Here is a 23,664-nt window from a genome sequence, read left to right as displayed (position 1 = left end):
ACACTTACACATTTTCCCAACACAACAGGTCAATTGACTCTATACAAAATGGTCTTGTATTAAAATAAAAATATATCTTTTCATAATCTTAGTCTTCTGTACATGTAAAGTAAAAAAAAAACAAGGACACAAAGATATATTTACAAGGACACCAGACAAAGGACAGTGGTAAAGGTTTCTAATGCTATTCACATTTCCCTGCGAGGAACTACTACATGTTACTGAAGTTGTAAGTGATGCGCTGCCGGGTTCGCCAACAGTCCAAGGATGGTGGAGAGACAGTGAAGCTTCTCCTTGACGTGCTCCGGCAACTTTTCGTTCTCCTTATACCTGTGGAGACGGCAGAGATGTCAGGTGGAGCTGTCGAACACAACGCGTCCAAACAGTGGGTACGTTTACATGGACAGTTTCGATCGGTTTCAGAAAGGTTTGGGAGACCAAACCGATTGAAAATACTTAAAGGGATAGTTCAACATTTTGGCAAATTGGCCCATTGCCATAATCGCTATAGTCATAGCAGTAGGTTCATTACCTAATTGTAGGTGTAAGCTATTTTTAGAACGGCAGAGCGCAGCAGCTGGCTGCTCAGAGCTACGCTATGGAGGCTAAGGGAATTTCTTGGTTTCCCTCATTAAACTCATCAAATACAAAATCCCAAAACTCCACAGCGCTTTTGTAGACAAGTTGTGAGCTGCACAACCACCACGCTATGAGATAATGACGGAACGATATGAAACTGAGCCGTTTTCGAGGTAAATACAGGGTAAATACGGAGACTGCTTGCTGAAAAACTGTCCCTGAACGCAACGCGCATCAGCGGTTTTGTATGAATTTACCTCGAAAACGGCTCCGTTTCGTATCGTTCCGTCATTATCTCATAGCGTGGTGGTTGTGCAGCTCACAACTTGTCTACAAAAGCGCTGTGGAGTTTTGGGATTTTGTATTTGATGAGTTTAATGAGGGAAACCAAGAAATTCCCTTAGCCTCCATAGCGTAGCTCTGAGCAGCCAGCTGCTGCGCTCCGCCGTTCTAAAAATAGCTTACACCTACAATTAAAGGTAACGAACCTACTGCTATGACTATAGCAATTATGGCAATGGGCCAATTTGCCAAAATGTTGAACTATCCCTTTAATGTGAACACCTCAAACCGTTTCAATTACCCCAAACCGGTTGAAATTCCAACCAGATTGAAGGGGGTGGTTTAAACCTTTTCTAAAGAGATCTGTCTGTCATGTATACACTTGATCCCTGGCTGCGTTCGTTCAGGACTTGACGTACGTACGCACGCACGCTTGAGCACGTACGAGCCGTGCCTGCCTGGCTGTCACTCAAGTGAAAATGTCCGTGTAATATGGGAAAATGACGAGCAAGAAATTTCGTAACGGACTGGCGGGTCATACAGAAGTTCTGTTTCCACTTGGTGTCCGAAAATTCATGCAAATTCTTTTCCTGCTAAAATTAGGAATATGCCACGCTGCTGTTTAATACAGAGAAATATTATAACAGCAAAAACTGCGCTCAACAAACGATGCGTTTCGGCACAGCTGTAGCACTTCCATAATCAATAGACCAGAGCGGCTGTTTTATGCAAATGAGAATGACTGATGCATCCTGGGTAATTTAGGGGCAGCACCCGGCATTTTTACATTGCACTCAGTGGCTTTTTGTGTTTTGATGGAGCGTAGACTAACTAACGATCAATTTGAATGTTTAATTTTTTGTTTCTTTTGTAGCACTATGTCTCATTATTATTTTGACACCCTCTTTGAAACCCACCGTTCACGCTATCTTGAAAAATTACAATTAATTAATCTACCGGTATGCTCATTTAGCCTCCCACAATGATCAATGACCCCACAAAGTGGCCAGAAATGTCTGACCCAGACATCTACACGTATTTGGTCGGATCACCGGGGAGGTTTTGGCTAAGTGTTGTCTGTAAATAGCCTGTTAATAGCCAACTTTTTGTTAGTTAGTTTGTCAAGCCAGTTAGGCTGAACTTTTCAATGGAGGGATGCCGGGCGTTGCCCCTAAATTACCCAGGATGCATCAGTAATTCTCATTTGCATAAAAAAGCCGCTCTGGTCTATGCTGTTGTAACCATAGTAACGCAATCACTCACGGCTGCGGGCACATTCGAAGCGTTTGTTTCGTCGGCGCATGTAAACACCCAACCAGTTTACTTTGTAACCCATGTATACGCTCAAGCTGAAATCTTCAAACAGATTTATGATTTAAACCAAACCTTTCCGAAACCGTTTGAAACCGTCCATGTAAACGTACCCAGTGACAACAACACACGTCCGACATGTTTCATACCTGGTGATTTTCCCCTCTGGAGACGTGTAGGTGATGCAGGACACCCCGGCCTGGACCACCAGCTGAGAGCCGTCGTTAAACTGCACCCACACCTCTCCACTCGTCAGCTGCAGACACAAAAACAGACGTCCAGTCTTTAAGTTATAAAAAATGATTTCTTTTGCGGATATCTTAGAAATATTAGGTTCATTTATTTACTAATTACCTGGGATGCCCATCCAACATTGGGCACAAATATTGACTTGACCACTTTTCCGGTGCTTTGAACCAGGTCCTGTCGCACGGGGGAGCTTTTCTTGGTCAGGCTGGCTGTGGTGAAGTCAGACCCGTCGTAGGAGATCATCTGCAGAAAAAAAAAACAGTTTTAAAAACGTTCAAAGTCCTATTATTTAAGCCACTGACAGGGTTCCTACAGCTTAAGCCAAGTTAAACTTAAGACTTTTTAAGACTTTTTTAAAGCCACTTGAAATGAAATTTAAGACCGACTTCACAATAAACACAAATGCAGGAAAAAAAACACCACATCAATTACATAGGGTTAGGGACAATTTTACCCACTTCCAAGGTAAAGTGACTGCTACACGAACATTGGATTGTGTCTCTTTCCAGCTGTCCTTTCAAAATAAATGCATAAAAAGTCCGGAAAAAAAACAAAACACTTGACTCGGGAGCTGGAGGCAGTGAGAAATTTAGAGTTGACGGCCGCCACTAACTTCTCTATGTCGGGATGTTACCAATTCTTTTGAGATTTGAGACTAATTACAATCATAAAATCCCACTTACCAACTGTTAACATTTTTAAGACCTTTGAAAAATTGATTTAAGACATTTTAATGCCAATTAAGGCCTTGTTTTTAGATTAATGAATTCAATGCCTTTTAAGACTTTTTAAGGATCCGTAAGAACCCTGACTGAGACGTCTGTTCATGCTGCGAGGCTGTGAGACTTTGAAACACTCACTGAAGGAGCCATCTGTGAAGGTTGAGGGGGGGAAGCTGTGTCAGGAGGGACAGGGTGGGAGGGCAGGGACGACGTGCAGGCGGGGTCCGGGTTGGCAGGTCTCCTGTGAAGATTAACAATCAGAAAACGAACACTAAAGGGATAGTATCATTTTTTTAAGTGGGGTTGTATGATCTACAAATAGCCCCTAAGTACTTTAATTGCAGTAGAAGACTCTCTGCACTCCTCCCGTTAGCAACGCCAGCCCATAGCCCTGCCCAGAGATTTACAACATACATTGTTGTGAATGGACCCAAAGAAACAGCCTATTTTCACGGCCTAAAATAGGTTTTACCTCAAAAAACACAGTTTTTATTTGGACCTAACCAACTGCTGATCGGCGGGCGCTAACCCTGGGCGGAGGGATACGTGAGTTGGTTAGGTCCAAATAAAAACTGCGTTTTCCCTGCACTTTGAAGGGCTGGAAAAAATTATATTATAGCGAACAATGGAACTGTGGTTTTTTTTTCCACATAAAACCTCTTTTAGGCCGCGAAAATAGGCCGTTTCTTTGGGTCCGTTCACAACACTGTATGTTGTAAATCTCTGGGCAGGGCTATGGGCTGGAGTTGCTAACGGGAGGAGTGTAGAGAGTCTTCTACTGCAATTAAAGTAATTAGGGGCTATTTGTAGATCATACAACCCCACTTTAAAAAAATTATACTATCCCTTTAACGTCACAAGATGAGAGAAAAAAAACAAAAAACACAAGGAGCATGTGATTGACAGAAGTTTCCTCTCACCGGCCGATAGTGATGGGGAAGAAGGGGACGTTCTTGGTGCTGCGCTGCTCCTCTGCTGTGATGGCGGCCTCTAGTGACAGACACATGCTGTGGCCCTCGTCGGCCAGCTCCACGTACAGCCGGCTCTCGGGGCTCAGGCCGCTCAGCCCCACCTCCCCCTTCACCGTGCACGACTTGCCGCTCTTCTCCACCACCCGCAGCAGCTCCGACGTCTTGTGGGTCTTTGCTCCTATGAGCGACATATGTACATAAAGCGTTATACATTGATACTATACATTTTTTGGCTACAACCCAAACGTGATACTACCATACACACAGAAACGAATCATTCTTGCTGCCTCAACGGCTGCAAAAAAGACTATTCTTAAAAGTTGGTTTGAACCAAGTATTGTAATGAATAAAGTCTGGGTTGCATTGTTTTATGATATCTGTCTGTTGGAAAACTCTACAGCCAAAGTTAATGGTGCAAAAATTGAGACATTTATGCTTTATTTAAATTATGGCTTGGAGGTGTAGCCTATCTTTGTGCAGAATTATGTTTTTCTTCTTACTGGCATTTGTTTGGGGGACCTTTATTTAATTGCATATACTTTGTTTAGGGTGGAGTGTTTTTGCTGTTGTTGTTGTTGTGGTTTTTGTGTCTAAAGATGAATTAGTAGCTTATTTCTGTTGTACCATATTAAACAGCATACAGGTTTTTTTTGTTTTTGCTTTTGTTTTTTAAACTATTTTATTGTTTGTTTATTTTGGTCTTTTTTTGGGTTTGTTTGTTTGTTTTGTGTGTGTAATTTGTAACTTTGTTTATTTAAATAAAAAAATAAATAAAGCGTTACACATTAACTCTGTGGCTGCTCCACCTCAGTGGGACCACGTGCTTCAACATGTACATTAACTCACCGTCATAAAAGCAGACCTCCAGGTCCGCACTGGGCGCGTTCTCCATCAGCATGACCTTAGCGTGCTTGGTGTAAAGGGTCACTTTAGGAGTCTTGGACTTCACAAGCTGCACAAACCTGGAGGCGTACTGGTATTTCTTCCAGTATTTTTCTATGACAGGGAAGGAAACATAATTTAAGATCATTTATAATTCTACACCAGCTGATTTTATTGGGTATGAATCGATAGTAATACCTGGAAGGTCCTCATAGCTACAGATGAGAATGTCCTCTGGAGGAGCAGGCGGACAGTCGAGGACAGGAAAACCCTTTCCATTGTTAGGCTGATATATTGTCACCTACAGGAGATGATGATGATGAATACAGGTTAGAATACAGGTTGCTGATGCTAAAAGCTTGTGTAACATCCTGTTATACTACCAGTAATATATGTAAAGTGTAGAATGAGTCATTCAATGAGAGCTCACCATTGAACCATCACAGGAAATCCGCAGCACTTCTTTGACTCTCTCTTGACCGCTGTGGGATTTCAACAACTCCATACACACTTCACCTGTGTCCAAGATGCTCACCTGCATGGAGGACAAGAGAAATTAATTTAGACATTTAAATATATTTCTCAGCTCTTCTCACACACACACACTGAAGATGAATAAACAATCAAAAAGCGTGAGCGGTGTCTTACAACAGCATTTTTGGTCTTCTGTCTGATCGGCTTCAGTCTGGACGCGCAAAGAGGCGGGACCGAGTCTCTCAGTGACTTCTTCTCCTTGTCCGCGCTGGGTTTAGATGACGGGAGATTGAACTCTCGGCCGTGAGGAGGCTGGAACTCGGCTCCGGGTAGATTCTCCCTGTATGAGTCCGGGTTGGAGGAGAGCTGGTGGTGGTGCAGGTGCAGGTGGTGCTGGTTGTGGTGGGGATTCACGCCTCGGCCCGCGGGCTGGTCCGACCATGAGTTGTGAACGGCTAGAGGCGCCCTGCTGCTGTGGAAGCTGCTGCTGCTGCTGCTGTGTGTGCTGCTGTCTGCAGGTCGCTGTCCAGACCCTGAGACAGAAAAGCATTTGCTTTAGTTGTAATTGCTAAGTTTCGAGATGCATTAAAGCAGAAGTAAGCGAGTAATGCTGCGTTCCAGGCAGGCTTTTGAAACCGTAAATTACAGCTTCAAGTCACAACTTACGACTTTGTAGCGTTCCAGGCAACCCACTCGTGTTTTTCCGACCTGTTTTACCTGTGAAAGTCACTGTAACGGCCACTCGTAACTTCCGACCCGTGAACTCGTACCAGATCGAACTGGTACGACTTCACAGGTCGGAAAAACACGAGTTACGGGCTGCCTTGAACGCACCATAACTTCTTGTCAGCCGATGGAGTTAGCAGCCCCCGCCCTCGTCATGGATCTATTGGTCCTCGTCCCTACGTCACCACATTCAGGCGCATCCCTTGGCTGCACACACAGCCCTTCATGCCGTTCTCTCTCCTCATTGGATAAAACTTGTAGGATACGAGAAAAGTTTTCTCCTCGGTTCAGAGCAGAGTGACTGAGAGACCCGTGTTTTGGTCCAAACACTCTATGCAAGTGATTGCTGTCGGAAGATATAACTATTTAAGACTTATATTAACACAAAAATATCACTTACTTCTGCTTTAAGAAAAACTATGATCTTTTGTCTGATATTTTCAAATGCTTTTCTGAGGTATATAACTGTAAAATATCTCCAGATCCACTGACCGCAATTCTAGGTGGCTCTCCACACCTTTTTATGCTCACCAATTTGCACCGTAAAACTATACAATATGGAACGGTCACTGCAAAAAGGAACATCTAAACTCATTGGAAAAGTGATGAGGCGCCTTCCTTCAAGGCCTGGCTTTAGAAATCACCAGTCTGCTACATATGGAAAAGATCCAACACAATGTCTCTCTCAGGTCTGCAACCTTTGATAGGATGTGGCAGTCATTTCTTCTATATCTGTCAAGAATGACCTAAAAGTAATACTTCACTCCCATTCATCTCTGTCAACGTAATGTCATGTTTTTGATTTTTATGTACACCTGGTATGTCAATGTATATACTGTTTTTGAGCACTGAGCTCTCTCTCTCTTCTGTCCGCTTTATTTGTTCTTGTACAAGTGCTGTGTTTTTTTAAAATTATATCACAGTCATCTGTTGTTCCACTTAATAAATTGAAAATTCATAAATAAAATATATGTATAAATTAAAAAAAGAAAGCTATGATCTAACTCACCATCTTTATGAAGCCAGTTACTGACGACCTCCATGTCTTGAAATTGCAGGTTTGTTGTATGTGCCGTCTGAGTGGATAATGAATATCCAGAGCTGAAACAGAACAGTTAAGTTGAACCTGTTAGCGTTGAAGTAATATGTAAAGAATGAGTAGAAACTGAACGTAGAAGCTGAACTCACCCTGCCGACTGTTTCACTGGGGGAGACGGGAGCCTTCCATGCTCTGAAAACGGGTGCGGGGGGAAGATCGGCCGCCCTACGCCGGTCAACGTCTCCTCTGAGTGGCATCTCTCCAGATCATGGCTCGAGCCCTGACCGGACGCGCAAGAGCCGGTGCGATCTGAGGAGTGCGCCCTCCTCAGGTAGCGAGAATGAGGCTGCCCGCTCTCCCCGCCGTGAGCCGCCCTGCTCCGGCCCTCCCTGTGAAATCTGTCCGGCTGCTGCTGCTGCTGCTGCTGCCACTGGTCTCCATCCTCAAAACAGGCGCTGCTGGGATGGCGTGGAAGACTGGGAATAGGCATCATGCGATTGGGCAGGGCAGAGCCAATCATGTGCCTGGTTCTCCTCTGGAGGCGGGTGCTGCTGCTGCCCGACATGGAGGAGGTGCAGGCCGTGGAGATGGTGGCGATGCCGCTGTCCATGGACCCCTCGTCCCCCAGCCCCAGCTCCTTGGTCCGGCCCAGCAGGCTCTGGGTCATGAAGGGGTGATCCAGCACCGCCGAGAGGCTGGGCCGCTGGGAGGGGTCCCTCTGCAGCAGCTGACAGATCAGGTCCTGAGCCTCGACGGAAACGTGACTCGGCATCTCGTACTCCCCGAGAACCACTTTGGACAACGTGTGTTTGACCGTGTCCGTGTCGAAGGGAGGGCGCCCCATCAGGAAGGCGTAGAACATGCATCCCAGCGACCAGACGTCCGATTCCAGACCGTGAGCGCTGCGGGTGGCCACCTCCGGAGAGATGTAGTTGGGTGTGCCGCACATGGTGAAGTGCTTTTCGTTTGGGAGTTTGAGCTGAGTGGCCAGGCCAAAGTCTGCAATCTTAATGTTCATGTTGCTGGTCAGCAAGAGGTTGGACAAGGTCAGATCTCGATGCAAAATGCCGTGAGTGTGTAAATACAGCATTCCTTTCACTATTTGATGCATGAAATGTCTCGCTGTGGAACAAAAACAAAACAAAATTGAGACAAGCAGCTGTTAAAAATGATTAACTATTTACTGCAACATAATTCATTATTCATTTTTCTAAGTGATATTGTTCAGACCTTCATCTTCAGAGAAAGGCGTCTTCCGCTCTTTAAGATACCGACTCATCTCTCCATTGTGGCACATCTCCACCACCAGGTACACATAGTTGCTGTCCTCAAAGTAGTTGTACAGCTTAAATAAAGACCAGATGCATCATTCTTATTATTATTATCAGATTATAAAAGCCAAATTGAACCCTAGAATTAAAAAAAAGAGCGACACTAACACAGAACAAAGTACAATGGATAATCATGACAACACAAAGCTCATATGGACTGACAAACAGAAAACATTCACTAGAGTTAGGGTTAGGGATGTAAAAAAGAAAAATTTGTCTTTAAATTTGTCTTTAACCATATAAAACTGCCACATCACAAAGCGAGTAGTTTTATTATTGTGCATTTTACAGACACAAACTAGACATAAAATCCACATGAGTGCCTTTATGTGGTGTACTAAAATAACCCACAGTAAGATTAAATCAGCTGTGTCCAGTAAACGTTACCTCGAGTATTGAAGGATGTTTCAATCGGCAGTGAATCTCCACCTCGTTCGTCACACGCTGGACCATACCAGCTTTGTGCATTGCTTTTTTGTCGATCTGCAGACAGCAGAGCAAAAAGACAGTTACACACCTGCTGCCACTCATTGGACCAACGTGTAATGTGGCTAGTAGTCAGTTTGTCACCTTTAATCACAAGGGACCTGAGGGACCACAGGGACCCCATGGGAGGCAACTAAGGTCTGATAAGCCAACAGTTCCAGGTCGCACTTCACACTATCTACATTGCAGGTAAAGCATCCTATAATTACCTCTAATAATTACTAACAAAGACATAAGTGGTGGGTGAGGGATTCTTACCGTTTTGATGGCAACCTCCAGACCAGTCTTCACTGACTTTGCCCGGTAAACACATGCAAAGGAGCCTTTACCAAGGAGGGTGAGGACTTTAAAATCCTATAAGAAGATATAAAAACAAACAGTGAGCTTTACATAAATGATACATATTTTTTTGTAGAGAAATACAACTAGGATCTTTGGTTAAAGAGGAATTCTGCTTGATCCCAGCTAAGAGGATCATTAAAAAAAAAAAAAAAAAAAAGACACCTCGATCCCGAGCTCTTGAGTATGTGACAAAATTTTCTCCTCATCCTCCTCGCTAGTTTGAATGTCAGCAGAAAAATTTTGGAAGAAATATTGGATGAGGTGCTCCAGCATCGTCCCTCTGGCCTGCGACATGCTGGGTGTACATGTACACTAGTGTAACTTACAGTGGAACAGACAATACGGCCACTAAACGACCCCACAGAGGAGGACTGAAATCCTCCCACAACAAAACGTTAACTGTCAACGAAGCCACCAACACCTGACGCCGTCATCTGGCCCAACCAAAACCTTTAATTATCCCGGCGCTGCTCCCGCTCGCGAGCAGGACAGCCACTCTACTCTCCGCCGTTACCAAGGCAGCGCGTTGCCACCAAGCTGCCGAGGGATGCTCACCTGCCCTAGGTGCCAACACAACACAACACAACACTGCCACTAACTAACTTCAGTCTGACGTTAATAACAATAAAGTTAGGAGATGCAGGGCTCTTAAATCAAAGACAAATAATAGACTAAAAAGAAACTGTTTTTACTGTTTTATTAAGAGGCACTGCTGCTGCCCTGGATGCTGCTGAAACCAATGTGCACTATGTATGTAAGCTGTTATTGAATACTGCATAGGACTATGAAAAGATGGTTTGTGTGTGATTTATTCTTTTTTTAAAAAAAGTTTTTAATCTATTATTTATTGTTTGTTGTATTGTTTGTATTCTTTCTGCACCAATCAAAGGGATTGCAATCCATTTCGTTGTACTTGTGCAATGACAATAATGAAGTCTAAATCTAAGTTCACCGAAAATATTTTTTTTTTTTTACCAAAACACGATCTATTTCCCCCACGAAGACCCACGAAATAATAACAAACATGACGAACTTTAAATGTATGTGACGCTAACAATCGCCATCTGCATCGGCTAATAAGCTGCAGTAAGTTACCTTACAGTGGTAACTTAGCGGGTTATTAAAACATTTCCGTCAAATGCAAGTTCTGTAAAATGTTTCAAACTTTTAAATACAGCGACAAAGACTGTTTAACTCGCCACTAACCAGCTACTTTCGCCCAACACACACACGCCACCGTACATGTTTGTTCACAGCTAGTTTGAAGTTAGCATGTGGGCGTTAGCCAAACAAAACAACTCACCTCAATTTTATCGCCGATCGAAACACTCATCGTGTCTGTTTTTCGCCCCGCAGGTTCATCCAAGTTAGTAAAAATGTTCCCCGCTCGACAGAGTTCATGGGTAGTCGGCGCAGGAGTCCTCAGAGGGCAGATAAATGTTGTTTTTGTGTTCCCCTCCAAAACTTTGCCATTTCTTCCATTTTGAATATATGCGCCCGTTACTCCTCTGCCTACGTCATTCCGCTACGTCTCATGGCAACAGCCAGTTTGCCGCGCCCCTTTAGAGGCAGCGCGTGCCTCTTTGCCTCTATGTTCGAGTCGACCTGTTTTCATCTGTGTGCAGGGCCGTTGCTAGGAATTCTGGGCCCCCTTAAAGAATACTAAAGTGGGCCCCTCCCTCTAACTTTTCCAGTTTTTTTTTTTTCTTAGACTACGTATGTATTATCATGTATTATTTAGCCTACTTTGTTTTGATGCTAACGCAGCATTACACTGCAAAAACTCAAGTATCTTACCAAGAATATTTGTCTTATTTCTGGTCAAAATTTAATTTCTAGTCAAAACAAATCTCATTATAGCCTACTTAAAATAAGACATATCATATTAAAAGTAGCTTGTTTTTAGACACTTTTTACTCCTTTCAAGCATATTTTCACTTGGAATAAGTAGGAAAAATCTGATAATGGAAGTTTTTCTTCCTTATTACAAGCACAAAAACATGCTTTCACTGGCAGATTTTTCTACTTTTTTCAAGTGAAAATGTGTTTGAAACAAGTGAAAATGATCTAAAAACGAATTAATTTTTAGGTTATGAGTCTTATTTTAAGTGGAAAGAGATTAGCTTTGGCTAGAAATGAGACATTTGGACAAGAAATAAGACAAATATTCTTGGAAAGATGTTGAGTTTTTACAGTGTACTATGAGTATTAGGGTCTTATGCAGAATAATTCAGTCATACAAAGATTAGACTACTGGGGTTTTTTATGGGCCCCCACTGGGCGCTGGGCCCCTAGAATTATCATCACCTTTCTCCCCTATACAACGGCCCTGTCTGTGTGCTCACCTTATACAGTCTATGGCGCTCACCCAAACTAAAAGAAAATGTAGTCTCTATCATCTTGTGAATTTGGACGTTTCAGTTTGTCGAGTCAATAAAATGTATCGTGGCCTGTGCTTAAGTGTCTGAACCAGAGCAACAATCGCTCTGGTCTGAACATGTGAACATTCATTCATATTCATTCTATGGAGAGTCAACATGAAATAGGTAGCTAAATAATATATTATGAAGTAATGAGATGAGTGCAACAACATACAGACAAAACATGGCATGATAAAAAATAATTCAGTTATTTTCATTCTAATAAGTTTTTTTCAAGTGGAACTGCAATTTATTTTCATTCAGCAATTGACCTGATTATAATTTTCATGATAAAACACTTATGAAACACCTGAAATTAATCAAAAATGACCAGCAACAAACTCTCTTATCTTAAAAGAAACTGTGTGAAATAAGAAATGATAATAAAGAATATAGATTTTTTTCTTTTTCTTTTGTAGTTGTCTGTTGTCCCATTTATTTGCACAATAACTGCTACTGTATTTATGTTGTGGGGCTTCATATACATTATGGTTCATTTTACTTTTGGTGTCAAGGAACAGTCTGTGCGATCAAAGTTTTTCTATGCAAATGTGAATTTTTTGGAATCACATTCATAGTTTTGCAGGCAAAGAGACAACCAGGGTCCCTCTTTTTGTCTACTTTTTGCAAAATCTCAGTACAGGACTCAGGACATATGATATGCAGACCAATCTCTTTCAGGTTAAACTGCTGAAAAATCAAATAATTTCAGAGCAAAGAAATTTTGTCTCACAGACAAATATTTTTATTCTTGCCATTTTTAAATCCCATGACTTAAATATGGAAAAACGCAAGAAAACAAAAAAAGGAAATAGGCAACCAATCACTTACTAAAGAGATTTGGTGTATCAAGCATTTCCATTGTTAACACTAGGAATGTGTCCTTTATGTACATGCTGGCTGTTTTAATTTACTAAAATAGTATTTACAGTTTCTAAACATGGACATCATTTCATACTCATTGAATACAAATATATATAATTTGTATTATTGCATACAAACTAATAATTTTGCAATAGCAACTGTTTGGACAGCACTTACTATTACTCTTATAAGTGAGAGAAGTTGCCGCTGGTACTGGACATTAATGAGACACGTGGAATGCAAACACAAAGCGTACCTTGCCGCGGTACAGAGGAAAACAGTTTAACGTCAGAATCAGAGTTTAATCTATTGCATTATTCTTTCATTTATTAAGTACGTCAAACCTTTGAGAGAATAAAGCACATCATTGTCACACATAAGAATGAGAGGGTGAAAACAAAAAAAACCTCAAAAGGTAAAGTCCAATGGGGAAGGGCACAAAAAAACAAACCCACAAAAGTGGCTGGTGAGGATTGAGAGATGGTCCCAGGTATCTGATGTTCCTACTAACTGTCTAAATGGTCAGTGATGGTAAACGCAGTGATGGTTGCAGAGGTTGCTTCTCACACTCTGATTTCAGTCCACCTCCATCTCTTTCGCACCAGGCTTTGTCTGCTGGCTTCCCTTTGCGTCCCCCTTCCCTTCTGCTCCTTGTTTGGCCGTAGGACCGTTGTGAGCTCCGCTGTTTTGGTCGTTCGCTTCGGGGGCCTCCTCGACTGTGGGCTTTGGCCTGTTGATCACTGGGTTACATACGTTATCCAGTTCCTAGTGGGCAATTATAGGCGCAAGAGTGTGTCAGCGGCGGATTTCATTACTACTTACTGAAGACAGCATTCAATCTCAAACCGACATTCACGTACCTGTATTTTGGCAATGATGTCTGCTACTTTAACGACGGGATCTTGAGTTATGGCGAGTTTGCTCTGTGCATTCATCTTACTGTTCATCCAGCCCATGCTTTCAGTCACACATTTCTCCACTGTGCTCATTTCCTCTGCGCTCAAATGTAAGAATCGCTCATCCTGGGGAAAGAACGTTTGTGACAAGAAACATTCGCTTCATTAATTTCCACAACATAAATTAATTCACCTCTATGGTTCTATTTTTGAGACCAAAAGAGCTGTAATAAGTGTCACAAAAACATTGAAAGAGGTCAGATAGACAGCCACAATTTAGCAATAAAGCCACCAGTGTGTTAAATATAACATAGATGAGACACATTTGTATTGTGACACTTGTAAGAAAATAATCTTTAAAGCATACTGTTTAAATTAAAAGCGATTTACCTTCTGCTTATACGAATCTACAAACTTCATGTAGAGCTGCAGTTTCTTTCCCAGCTCCTCAAAAGCCCTCGGCCTGTCTTCATGCTCTCTGTGTCGGTCCTGAATGGGTTGACCCAGCCTCTGCAAATCAATACATTTTACGTTAATGTCAATACTTATTGTCACTTTCAAAACCTCATATGAATAGAAATGGAAATTTACTTGAAAACAAAATGACGACAAACCTTAAGTCCATCTAGCTTCTCCTCATAGACTTGTTTGGGTTGGTCCTCCCCGTCCTCATACAGCCAGTTCTCTGTGTCCTCCAGCATCAGCGTCAACCGGCTACTGTCCTGTTAGTGAGGCCCAATGAAACAATATAATGAGGGGTCATTTGCTCGGCGCGGTTCCCCAATTACACTGGCCTTTCTATCAGGATGACTTGTAGTATGAAGGTGTTTAAGAAAGCACCACTCACCTCCTCAGTGATATACTTCTCATACATCCCACACAGTTTGTCCCTCAGGTCGTATACGTACTCCTCCACAGCATTTTTAGCATCATTCAGCTCTTTCACCAGTTTGTCCTGTACAATCATCTGACGCTGCGAGGAAATAAACACATAAAAGAAATTGCCTAAGGGTCAAAACACGATGTGAGGTAGGGTATAGGTTACAGAAATAACAAAATATAATGTAAACCAAGCAAAATCACAAACAGAGACAGAAACTGTGCCAAAAATATTTTGAAATGGATGCAGTGTTTTTAAGAAAACAGTCAGAATACTTGGTGATTACAAAATCTAATCTCATAATTTGCCATTATGTGGTAGTGATGAAAGAAACCTTAAGACCTGGGCTGCATGGTTAATAGCCTAAAGATCTAAAGCTGTGACATGTACCTACAGTAAAGACATTAATTAAGATTAATTTAGGAGAACATTAGATTTATACAACAGGCGATATATGCAACACATTATTCCACTAACACACATATTAAGCCAATTAATGATAATGGCAATAACAATTATGGGAAATGGGAAATCACTGACCACACATCACATGTTAAATACATTTCAAGCATTAATACCCCAGTATTAATGTCCAGTGGTGCACACATAATGAGCGTTTCAGTCTGACCATGACTCAGCCTTTCCAAAGCCCATCAAGAGCACTGACCTCATACTCCACAAAGTTGTTCAGGACGTCACTCTCGAGCTGTCGAATGTTGTTGGCCAGGATGGGCAGATCGATGCTCTTCACCTTGACTTTAGGCTTGCTTGCCCCTGCTGCTGGGTCCTGCTTCTCCCCAGAGGCACCCTCCTAGATTTGGAAACCACAAAACCAAGCAGACATTTTGTTCCAGGAGGGCTTTACTTATTTTAGTTGTATGTTACAAAATTAAAGCAGGGAAATCTTTTTGTTAAATGACTTATTCAGCTCAGAATCATCTCGACAGTAAAATGTGATGTTATTTTCTCTGTATTAGTGCTTTCAACACAAACTGATACAAACAGGAAAACATATCATACTGATAATAGCTTCATAATAAAGTATAAGCCCATCTGACCTTACTGCAGGAACTGTTTTCCTCAGTCTGTTGATCTCCCTGGTTCTGGCCGTCCTGGTCCACCTGCATTTTGGTCTAAAATACAACACGCATTCAGTTACATTCATGTAAACAGTAATTGACATATGAATTATATTTTAAAAAGCAAAAGAAACTGTTACTGTATATTAGATCAGTGGTTCCCAACCTGGGGGGCGCCAAAGATCCAGGGGAGGTCGCGAAGCCCTCTTGATTTTAAGGGGTTTAATAATTTAATGTAATTAAAATGTTAAATAAATGAGTAGGCTAAGCATTTAATTCATATATGTAACAAAATCAACTGAATTCAAGGGCCACATTAAACATTTATTCGTGTATTTAAATAGATAAACAAATAAATTATAGGCCTATATCAATAGATGATTGAATATCAACAGTTTTAAAACATTAAATACATAATATACAGCAGGGCAATATCAGTCACAATGAATTTGAAAAACAGCATGGAACAATGAGAAAAAACCTGTGTAAAATTACAACATATTCTTCAGAACTTGTACTTTTAAAAACACAATTATGTTTTTAAAAGTACAAGTTCTGAAGAAATATGTTGTAATCATACACAGGTTCTCCTGATTGTTTGTTCCATGCTGTTATTAAATTACTGAAATATAATAAAGTATTTCATGTAAAAGAAGTTATGATGTTCCTTATTTTATTTTATTTTACATCGGGGGGGGGGGGGGTCACCAAAGTTTTCAATGGTAAAAATATGGGTCCCTTAAGAAAAAGGTTGGGAACCACTGTATTAGATCAATGTAAATGATCTTCCATACCTGCTCCTCTGCTCTGCCTTCATTCTGCACCATTGGCTCGGAGTCTATTTGCATTTCCTCGCCTTCTCCTTTCTGCTTCTCAATCAGAGAGGCGCTGGACACGCTGAAGATGCCGTGGACGTTGACGCGCACTTTGACCTTCACTTTGGAGCTGTCTCCATCTGGCTGCGGAGCCACATTCTGTACGGAAAAACATCCTGGTAGCAGATGGAAAACAGGTCTGTTAAAGATCTTTGATTACACGACCTCTACATAATCCCTCAACAGACAGGCAGGCAGGCAGGCAGGCTGGTGATGTAAAATTACAAACCGATAACACACACACAAATGTACAAACACAGACAGGACCCCATCTGTGGGAGACCATGACTCATTTCTAATTCCCATCCAGGTTGTAGATCTCTACAGGGACACACTATGCCATCCGGAGAAACTACTAGCTCATATGTATCTCTGTGATGTACATATGTGCTTGTCTTGTTTGTGTAGCTGCTAAAATCTAAATATCTTGATAGTTTTACATCCTAAAATCTGTGGATCTGTCTCTGAGTGGGCAGGACTGAGGCAGAGCCGCTCAGTGGGTCACTATCAGATAAATGCTCTGGTCTGAACATGTGAACATTCATTCATATTCATTCTACAGTATGGAGAGTCAACATGAAATAGGTAGCTAAATAATATATTATGAAGTAATGAGATGAGTGCAACATACAGACAAAACATGACATGGTAAAATAATTAAGTTATTTTCATTCTAATAATTTTTTTTCAAGTGGAACTGCAATTTATTTTCATTCAGCAATTGACCTGATTATAATTTTCATGATAAAACACTTATGAAACACCTGAAATTAATCAAAAATGACCAGCAACAAACTCTCTTATCTTAAAAGAAACTGTGTGAAATAAGAAATGATAATAAAGAATATAGATTTTTTTCTTTTTCTTTTGTAGAAAAACCCACTGAGAGCCGCTCAGTGGGTCACTATCAGAGTGCAGAATACATGTGAACCACCAGTACCTATCCTGTGGTCCGGGTATGGGAGCTCTTGGGGGCTGCTGTAGAAGGCTTCAAGGTCAAAGGGCTCCTTCTTGTGGAAGGTGATCACTTTGGAAAATGGAGCAGCATGATTCTTACTGAACACCTCACACTCTCTGTAAAATAAATTGCAGTAAAGGAAGAAAGAAAAAAGAAGCAAAGTCAGGTTGCGGAAAGTCAACACAGTCAGCATATCCTGTGTCTTCATGCTGGCTGACCTAGCTTGCTTTACTTTGGGGAATGACTACAGAGAAACACACTGTCTTATGTGGCTCAGTAAAACACAGTAGGTGCAACATCTTTACCCCAGTCCATCCTCCGTTGGTGATTTCCAGCGAAGAGTAATGGGAAAGGGAACCACGTCGGTGATGGAGAATTCACGCACCTTAAAGGCTGGAGACAGAATTGCACACTACGCCCGCGTACAATCAGCACACACATCACACAAATAAAAGGCACATCCCTACATTAGATATTATGAACCACAGGGAAGAGCATGAACAGCAGCGCATTGATGTATTAGATATAGGTGTCAGGGGAGGAATCGTACTTGAAGCGCGCAGCCTCTTGCTACAGCTTCGTCTGCGTTGAGTGTGGTGCTGACGTCTTTGCCGAAAAATTTGGCGATCCTCTCTTTGATAGTCGGGATTCTCGTGGCCCCTCCGACTATCTCCACTGCATAGATATCATCCCGGCTCAACTCTGCCAAGAGAATATTATGTAACTTTACATTACTCTGTGTGTTCAGGTTGTATTTTATTATTCATGATTTATTTTAGATGTCATCATAGTTGTCCCAGTGGCTGTTGTGTAAGAAGTCCTCACATCCCTTTGTTAAGTGATAGTGGCACCACTTAAAAAATAGTCCTGCATTCAAAACTTTACTTTAGTTAAAAAGTACATAATTGAAACTATCATTACTGTAAAATCTGAAAGGAAATGTCCTTTGAGAATATTACATAGCCAGGCCTACATCATTTATATTTTTTAACATGACTGTCAACCATCATTATAATATTGTTCATTGTATAAGTCAAATAACTGACTTTTCTTTTGCTCAGTTTAAGCTTAGTTTAATCTATAATGTTGTAACATACTGGTCAGATGTTTTGAATGGAAAATCTGGAAAGCAACTATAGCCTAAGAGGGAAGATAAATGTTAAAGACTAATAAGTATGTACATTATGTTAGCAAGGGATGTGTACAGTGAAAAATCCAAGAGGAATAGCTCCTGATCTTGAACGGTTGCACCTAATCATTTAACGTCAAATGCAATTAATTATTTTGATATAGACAAAAAATATGCCTGGTGCGCCATTACATTTCAAAATAATCACAATTGCAATTTAAGATAATTAAATTCTCCCCAATGGTAGAGAAATTATTCAGATCCTGTACTTGCATAGTCCCTACACTGTCATGGTCCACCTACGCAAGTGTTTCCACGGCCACACCTGTGGTTGACTTCTGTAAATTCAGGTGTTACTCATGAAATTAATGAGAAATTAATGGTAGCTATCTGCTTTTACATGTCTGGTTGAAATTATTATCGGTATTCAATTATTTTAGTAGTATTATGTAAGTAAAAATTAGAGGTTCTCCACTATCTCCACTGCATAGATATCATCCCGGCTCAACTCTGCCATAGAAACACACACCAGACATGGTCAACTCTTCATTTATATATGATTCTAACAAGTACATTCAAAAGAAAACTTGAAGGGCGTACTTGATTGTTCAAGCGCTGATTTCAGCGGCATCTCTACCCTCATCAGAAACTGAGCACACAGGTCTTCAAAGTGGCCCCTGTAGGTTACACATGAACAGACAGAAAAACAGTTTTGATACTATACAACAGTTGTGATTGCAAAGAAAACAACTGATATGGGAAGTCTTTGTGAACTACATAAGGGATGTGCCATAGAGGGGTGTAAGGCATGGTTGGAAGGATAGTTACATTACATTGCATGTAATTGTATTTATTTATGCTTTGAATATGTATGAAGCATGAGGGGTGCCAGGGGTGGGGGCTGCCTTTGAGTTGTGGGATGAGTGTTCTGTTTTCATCAATGTTGTATTTTGTTTTTATTTTTTTCAGATGTTTTTTATTTTCTCTTTTTGTCTGTTTTTCTCCTCGTCCTATCAATCTGTTTCTCCTTTTTTGCTTTCTTGAACAGACTATTGATTTGTGCGATATCTGTAACACTTGAAATGTCTGTAAAGTTATGTTAAAACAAATAAAAATTTGAATGACAAAAAAAAAAAAGAAAACAACTGAGGTGGTTTGTACCTGTTCATCCTGCTGGAAACATCGATGTCATTCATGAAGCACTCGATGTTGAGAGGCAAGTCGGAGGAGTTGGCACTCATGAGCTTCTTTAATTTCTCACACTCCTGGTGCAGCCGCAGCAGAGCCCTCGGGTTGTCCCGCACGTTGAGCTTGTACTTGCCCTTAAACTCCTCGCAGAAGTAATCTACCAGCGCCTCGTCAAAGTTGCGCCCACCCAGGTACAAGTCGAACGCTGTGGCGAGGACCTGACGGAGCAGAATGCCAATGAGCAACAGAAGTGCTGAGTACAGAATCGAGATGGAAATGAGATGAATTTTTTACTAACCTTGAGTTTTCCTTTGTTGAAGGCTGTGATTGAGACTTGGAATGATGAATGTCCCATGTCCACAAACACCACATTTCTAGGCCGCTCTTCTGGAGTAGGAAGGTCCTGTTTGTAGATCCCATAGGCCAAAGCCACTGTTCGTTAAAAAAAACAGTTTTAAAAGAAAATGTCAAACCAATAGGTGAAGTAACGTCTGAACTGTGTATCTGTATATTTTACTGTGATGACTTGGCCTCAATAAAGGTCAGTGCCTTTCAAAAAGACTGCCCCATTCAAGAAATTCCCTAACTATATATTGTATATTTTATCCTTTTCTAAAGCCTGACCAGGTACAAAGACTGCAAATTAGCTGAACCTAGACATCTTGTATGCATCGCATTTCCCATTTTTTGTGGCAATGTTGTATGTATCGTTCCTGTTAAAGCAGAAGTAAGTGATATATTTGTGTTAATATAAGTCTTAAATAGTTATATCTTCTGACAGCAATCACTTACATAGAGTGTTTGGTCTGAAACACGGGTCTGTCAGTCCCTCTGCTCTGCTCTGAGCCGAGGAGAAAACATTTATCGTATCCTACAGTTTTTATCCAATGAGGAGAGAGAACGGCATGCAGGGCTGTGTGTGCAACCAAGGGACGCCGTGAATGTGGTGACGTAGGGACGAGGACTGTTATGGTGCGTTCAAGGCAACTCGTAACTCCTGTTTTTCCGACCTGTGAAGTCGTACCAGTTTGATCTGGTACGAGTTCACGGGTCGGAAGTTACGAGTGGCCGTTATAGTGACTTTCACCGGTAAAACAGGTCGGAAAAACACAAGTGGGTTGCCTGGAACGCTACAAAGTCGTAAGTTGTGACTTGAAGCTGTAATTTACGAAAAGCCTGCCTGGAACACAGCATTAGCCAAAACGACCGGATCGCTTACTTCTGCTTTAAATAAACATCAAAATAAAATAAAAACATTGACCTGCAGTGGTGTCATTGATTAGCCGTAAACAGTTCAGCCCTGCGATTTGAGATGCATCAAACACCGATCGTCTCTCTGCGTCTGTGAAGAAGCTCGGGACCTGGAAGACAAGAGCACACGTCGATAACGTCCCATGCAGCCGCTTTGTGAATCATGTCGATGATCGTCGTGGTCCATCACTCACAGAGATGACACAGTCCACCACGGGCTTCTTCAGGGCGCTCTCTGACGTCTCCCTCAGCTTGTTGAGCAGCATCCCCGTGATCTGCTCCACTGTGAACACTTTGTCCTCGTCCAAATAACGCACCTGTACACAGCGTGTCATTAAAATTTAATTAAACGCTAGAGGGTAAAATGTTAATCGAAAAAGCCAACAAGTTGTTTGGGGAAGAGAGTAAAAATAAAACCATCTGTGAATCCCACTCACTTATTATTATAGTCAGTGTTGTGGCTGAATTAAAAGAACAAAGGTGTGCAATGGCAGCAGAAACAGGTCAGGCTCAAAGAGAAAGGGGAAAACAGAGAAAGCAGTAAAACAGAACGCGCTAGATGTTCGTACAGTGCTTTACCTTAATTCCAGTGTTTCCATTGGGAAGCTTATGTAAGCCGTAAGGCAGTTTGGGTTTTTCCGCCTGGACAAATGGGTCATCAAATGCTCTGCCGTGGAACTTTTTGAAGCCATGGACTGTATTTTTGAAGTTAGTTATAACCTGCAATAACAACATGAATTCCATAAAGCTGTGTTCTCCCAGAAGCTGCTTTGTAAATGTGAACTGTAAGAAAGATGAACTACAGTGACAGTATTTCAATGTGTAATGAAGTAAGACAAACTGCTGATTGCTGACAAATGAAATGGATGATCTTACTTGACTCTTGGCTGCATTTCCAATCATGCGGTTTTTGGAGGCCAAAGACACACAAGCCCTTGATGAAAGACAAACACATCGGCAAATTAGGGTGGCTACAACAGAAATAATCCCGTTCAAACAGATGTGCGGTGGACGACGAAGCAGAGCTGTAATTGACGGACTGTTGCAGACAAGAGTCACACGTCGAGCGATGATGAGAAGTGGATTTTAATCAAGCAAATTCCACCACAGGGAGTCTGAGGAAGAACTACAAACTAGGGCAGTGAGGCACAACAGTTCACCTTCAAAAGTTAGCTCCACGGAATAAGAGCAGCACCTACTAATCTCATTCACTGGCATCTTTTTTAGCAGAATAACAACAGAACTCATTGTTGTGACACAGATGAACGCTTGTGTTCACACAGGGTTTGAGGATCCATTTCACATTGGCTGACACCGACAAGTCACTCCCTAGTTTCACCTTGCCACAAAAATATCCCTTCTCACTTAAAGGTGCAATGCTCAGCCTCCTTTTTTCCAGCTGCACATCCACATCCCGTGTTTGCATGATGCTGCAGTTCATGCATTTCAGTTTGGATGCAAAACGTCTCTCTCTCTCTCTCCTGCAGAGAGAAGACTGTCTCTGTTTTTGTAACATGAGTTAATTCACTACGTCCTCTATAAATAAAACAATTTCATTAATGATGCTGGATTTAAATACACGTTATTTCTGGGCTGGTGCTATGGGAAGTGGGAACGCAGCGAGGATGAAGCTTCAACGCAGGCCATAATAGACGCACTAGTGTCGCCATGTCATGTCAAAAGCTATTTATTTTTTCTTCCAGTGCATACAGTAGTAGGCTATACTAACATGTTCAAATGCTACACAGCCTTTTTTTTATATATATATATAAGTTGCTGATCACGGTCAACTTTGAGGCGCACTGCGCAGCATGCGAGGCGGTTGTCAGGACAGAAGACATGTCAACAGTCTGTGATCGGTGAGGGTCACTTCATAGAGCACCAGCACATGCGACATTTTGACCTAGGATAACCTGCTGTGACGGTGAATAAACCAGTAGTCACGGGCCTCCTCCTCCTCATCACCATCACCACCATCATCATCATCCTCATCCCCGCGGCCTCTCTGTCTGTGCCGTCACCGCTCGGACAAGTGCGCTTCCAGTCGCAAACATTGCGTAACAAACTCCCAGCACAGACCACACAATACACAGCGATGATGTCTGTCAATATTTTGTAGGCTACTTACGGTGTGCATCTGTCACTGTATTCATTGGCAATGGTTTCAATGCCGCCGCTCCTGGCCACAGCGATGTAACAGTTTTGGAAACCCACATCAATGCCTACCACTGACATAATGAGCGCTCTTTGAATTCACCTCTTGCAAGTTATAGCTACTCCGCAACGACCGCACTTGACACCTATAGGAGAAAAATATATATATATATACAATGGCGGTATAGCCTATATATATTCCAAAATGAATGGTAATTTAGCGTTTCCCTTTGCTCAAGGAATAAACCAGTCTGCTAGCTGCGGGTGCTCTCACTGAATTACTAGCTGTTATGTAAGTCAAGCTGTTTATAGCAAACTCATTCAGAGTAATCCCGGGCGGCGGTGATGTCCAGAGCGGATTCTCCCACTCCTAGGCGGCCCTAACATCACCCAGAGGCTCTGACGGAGGATGATCCTTGGTCCCGCCCCCACGCGTCTCTCATTGGCTGCGTCACACCGAATGCCCTTACGTGATTGGTGCCGCGACCAATCGATAACAGAAGAATCTAGAATCCCCTGGAAAAGAGAACGTAGGATACGTCGGTCGCCCATCGACGTCTTTGCCCTGAATTTAAC

General features: G+C 41.9%; 2 protein-coding genes across 3 annotated transcripts; both read right to left on the bottom strand.

The window, feature by feature from the left end:
* Positions 1 to 213: 213 nt before the first annotated feature.
* On the bottom strand, positions 214 to 10,912 carry plk4 (polo-like kinase 4 (Drosophila)). Its single transcript, XM_085768404.1, has 15 exons — positions 10,698 to 10,912; positions 9,311 to 9,406; positions 8,954 to 9,049; positions 8,466 to 8,580; positions 7,385 to 8,357; positions 7,206 to 7,297; positions 5,645 to 6,003; positions 5,427 to 5,531; positions 5,195 to 5,297; positions 4,961 to 5,110; positions 4,064 to 4,292; positions 3,282 to 3,384; positions 2,527 to 2,664; positions 2,322 to 2,428; positions 214 to 330 (listed from the first exon to the last, which is right to left on the bottom strand). Exons 1-15 carry the CDS (start codon positions 10,725 to 10,727, stop codon positions 219 to 221), a joined length of 2,808 nt encoding a protein of 935 aa, XP_085624530.1. The 5' UTR covers positions 10,728 to 10,912; the 3' UTR covers positions 214 to 218.
* Positions 10,913 to 12,698: 1,786 nt separating this feature from the next.
* Positions 12,699 to 23,506, bottom strand: hspa4l (heat shock protein 4 like). Of its 2 annotated transcripts, XM_085768516.1 has the most exons (20): positions 23,371 to 23,484; positions 23,063 to 23,234; positions 21,811 to 21,868; positions 21,514 to 21,654; positions 21,129 to 21,251; positions 20,945 to 21,044; positions 19,982 to 20,115; positions 19,657 to 19,901; positions 19,096 to 19,172; positions 17,917 to 18,068; positions 17,672 to 17,778; positions 17,349 to 17,482; positions 16,328 to 16,524; positions 15,513 to 15,587; positions 15,122 to 15,265; positions 14,422 to 14,547; positions 14,189 to 14,296; positions 13,965 to 14,084; positions 13,539 to 13,700; positions 12,699 to 13,443 (listed from the first exon to the last, which is right to left on the bottom strand). In XM_085768516.1, the coding sequence occupies exons 2-20, from the start codon at positions 23,167 to 23,169 to the stop codon at positions 13,255 to 13,257; spliced, it is 2,499 nt and encodes an 832-aa protein (XP_085624642.1). In that variant the 5' UTR covers positions 23,170 to 23,234; positions 23,371 to 23,484; the 3' UTR covers positions 12,699 to 13,254. The 2 variants fall into 2 exon arrangements, with proteins under 2 accessions (XP_085624642.1, XP_085624641.1); XM_085768515.1 differs by having other exon boundaries at positions 23,063 to 23,506.
* Positions 23,507 to 23,664: the final 158 nt, after the last annotated feature.

The sequence above is a fragment of the Trachurus japonicus genome, chromosome 22, assembly GCF_045865225.1.
Source record: "Trachurus japonicus isolate A0001 chromosome 22, Traja_1.0".
Classification (NCBI taxonomy): Eukaryota; Metazoa; Chordata; class Actinopteri; order Carangiformes; family Carangidae; genus Trachurus; species Trachurus japonicus.
Note: the sequence above shows the minus strand (reverse complement) of the source record. Positions and strands in the feature narration are given on the sequence as shown.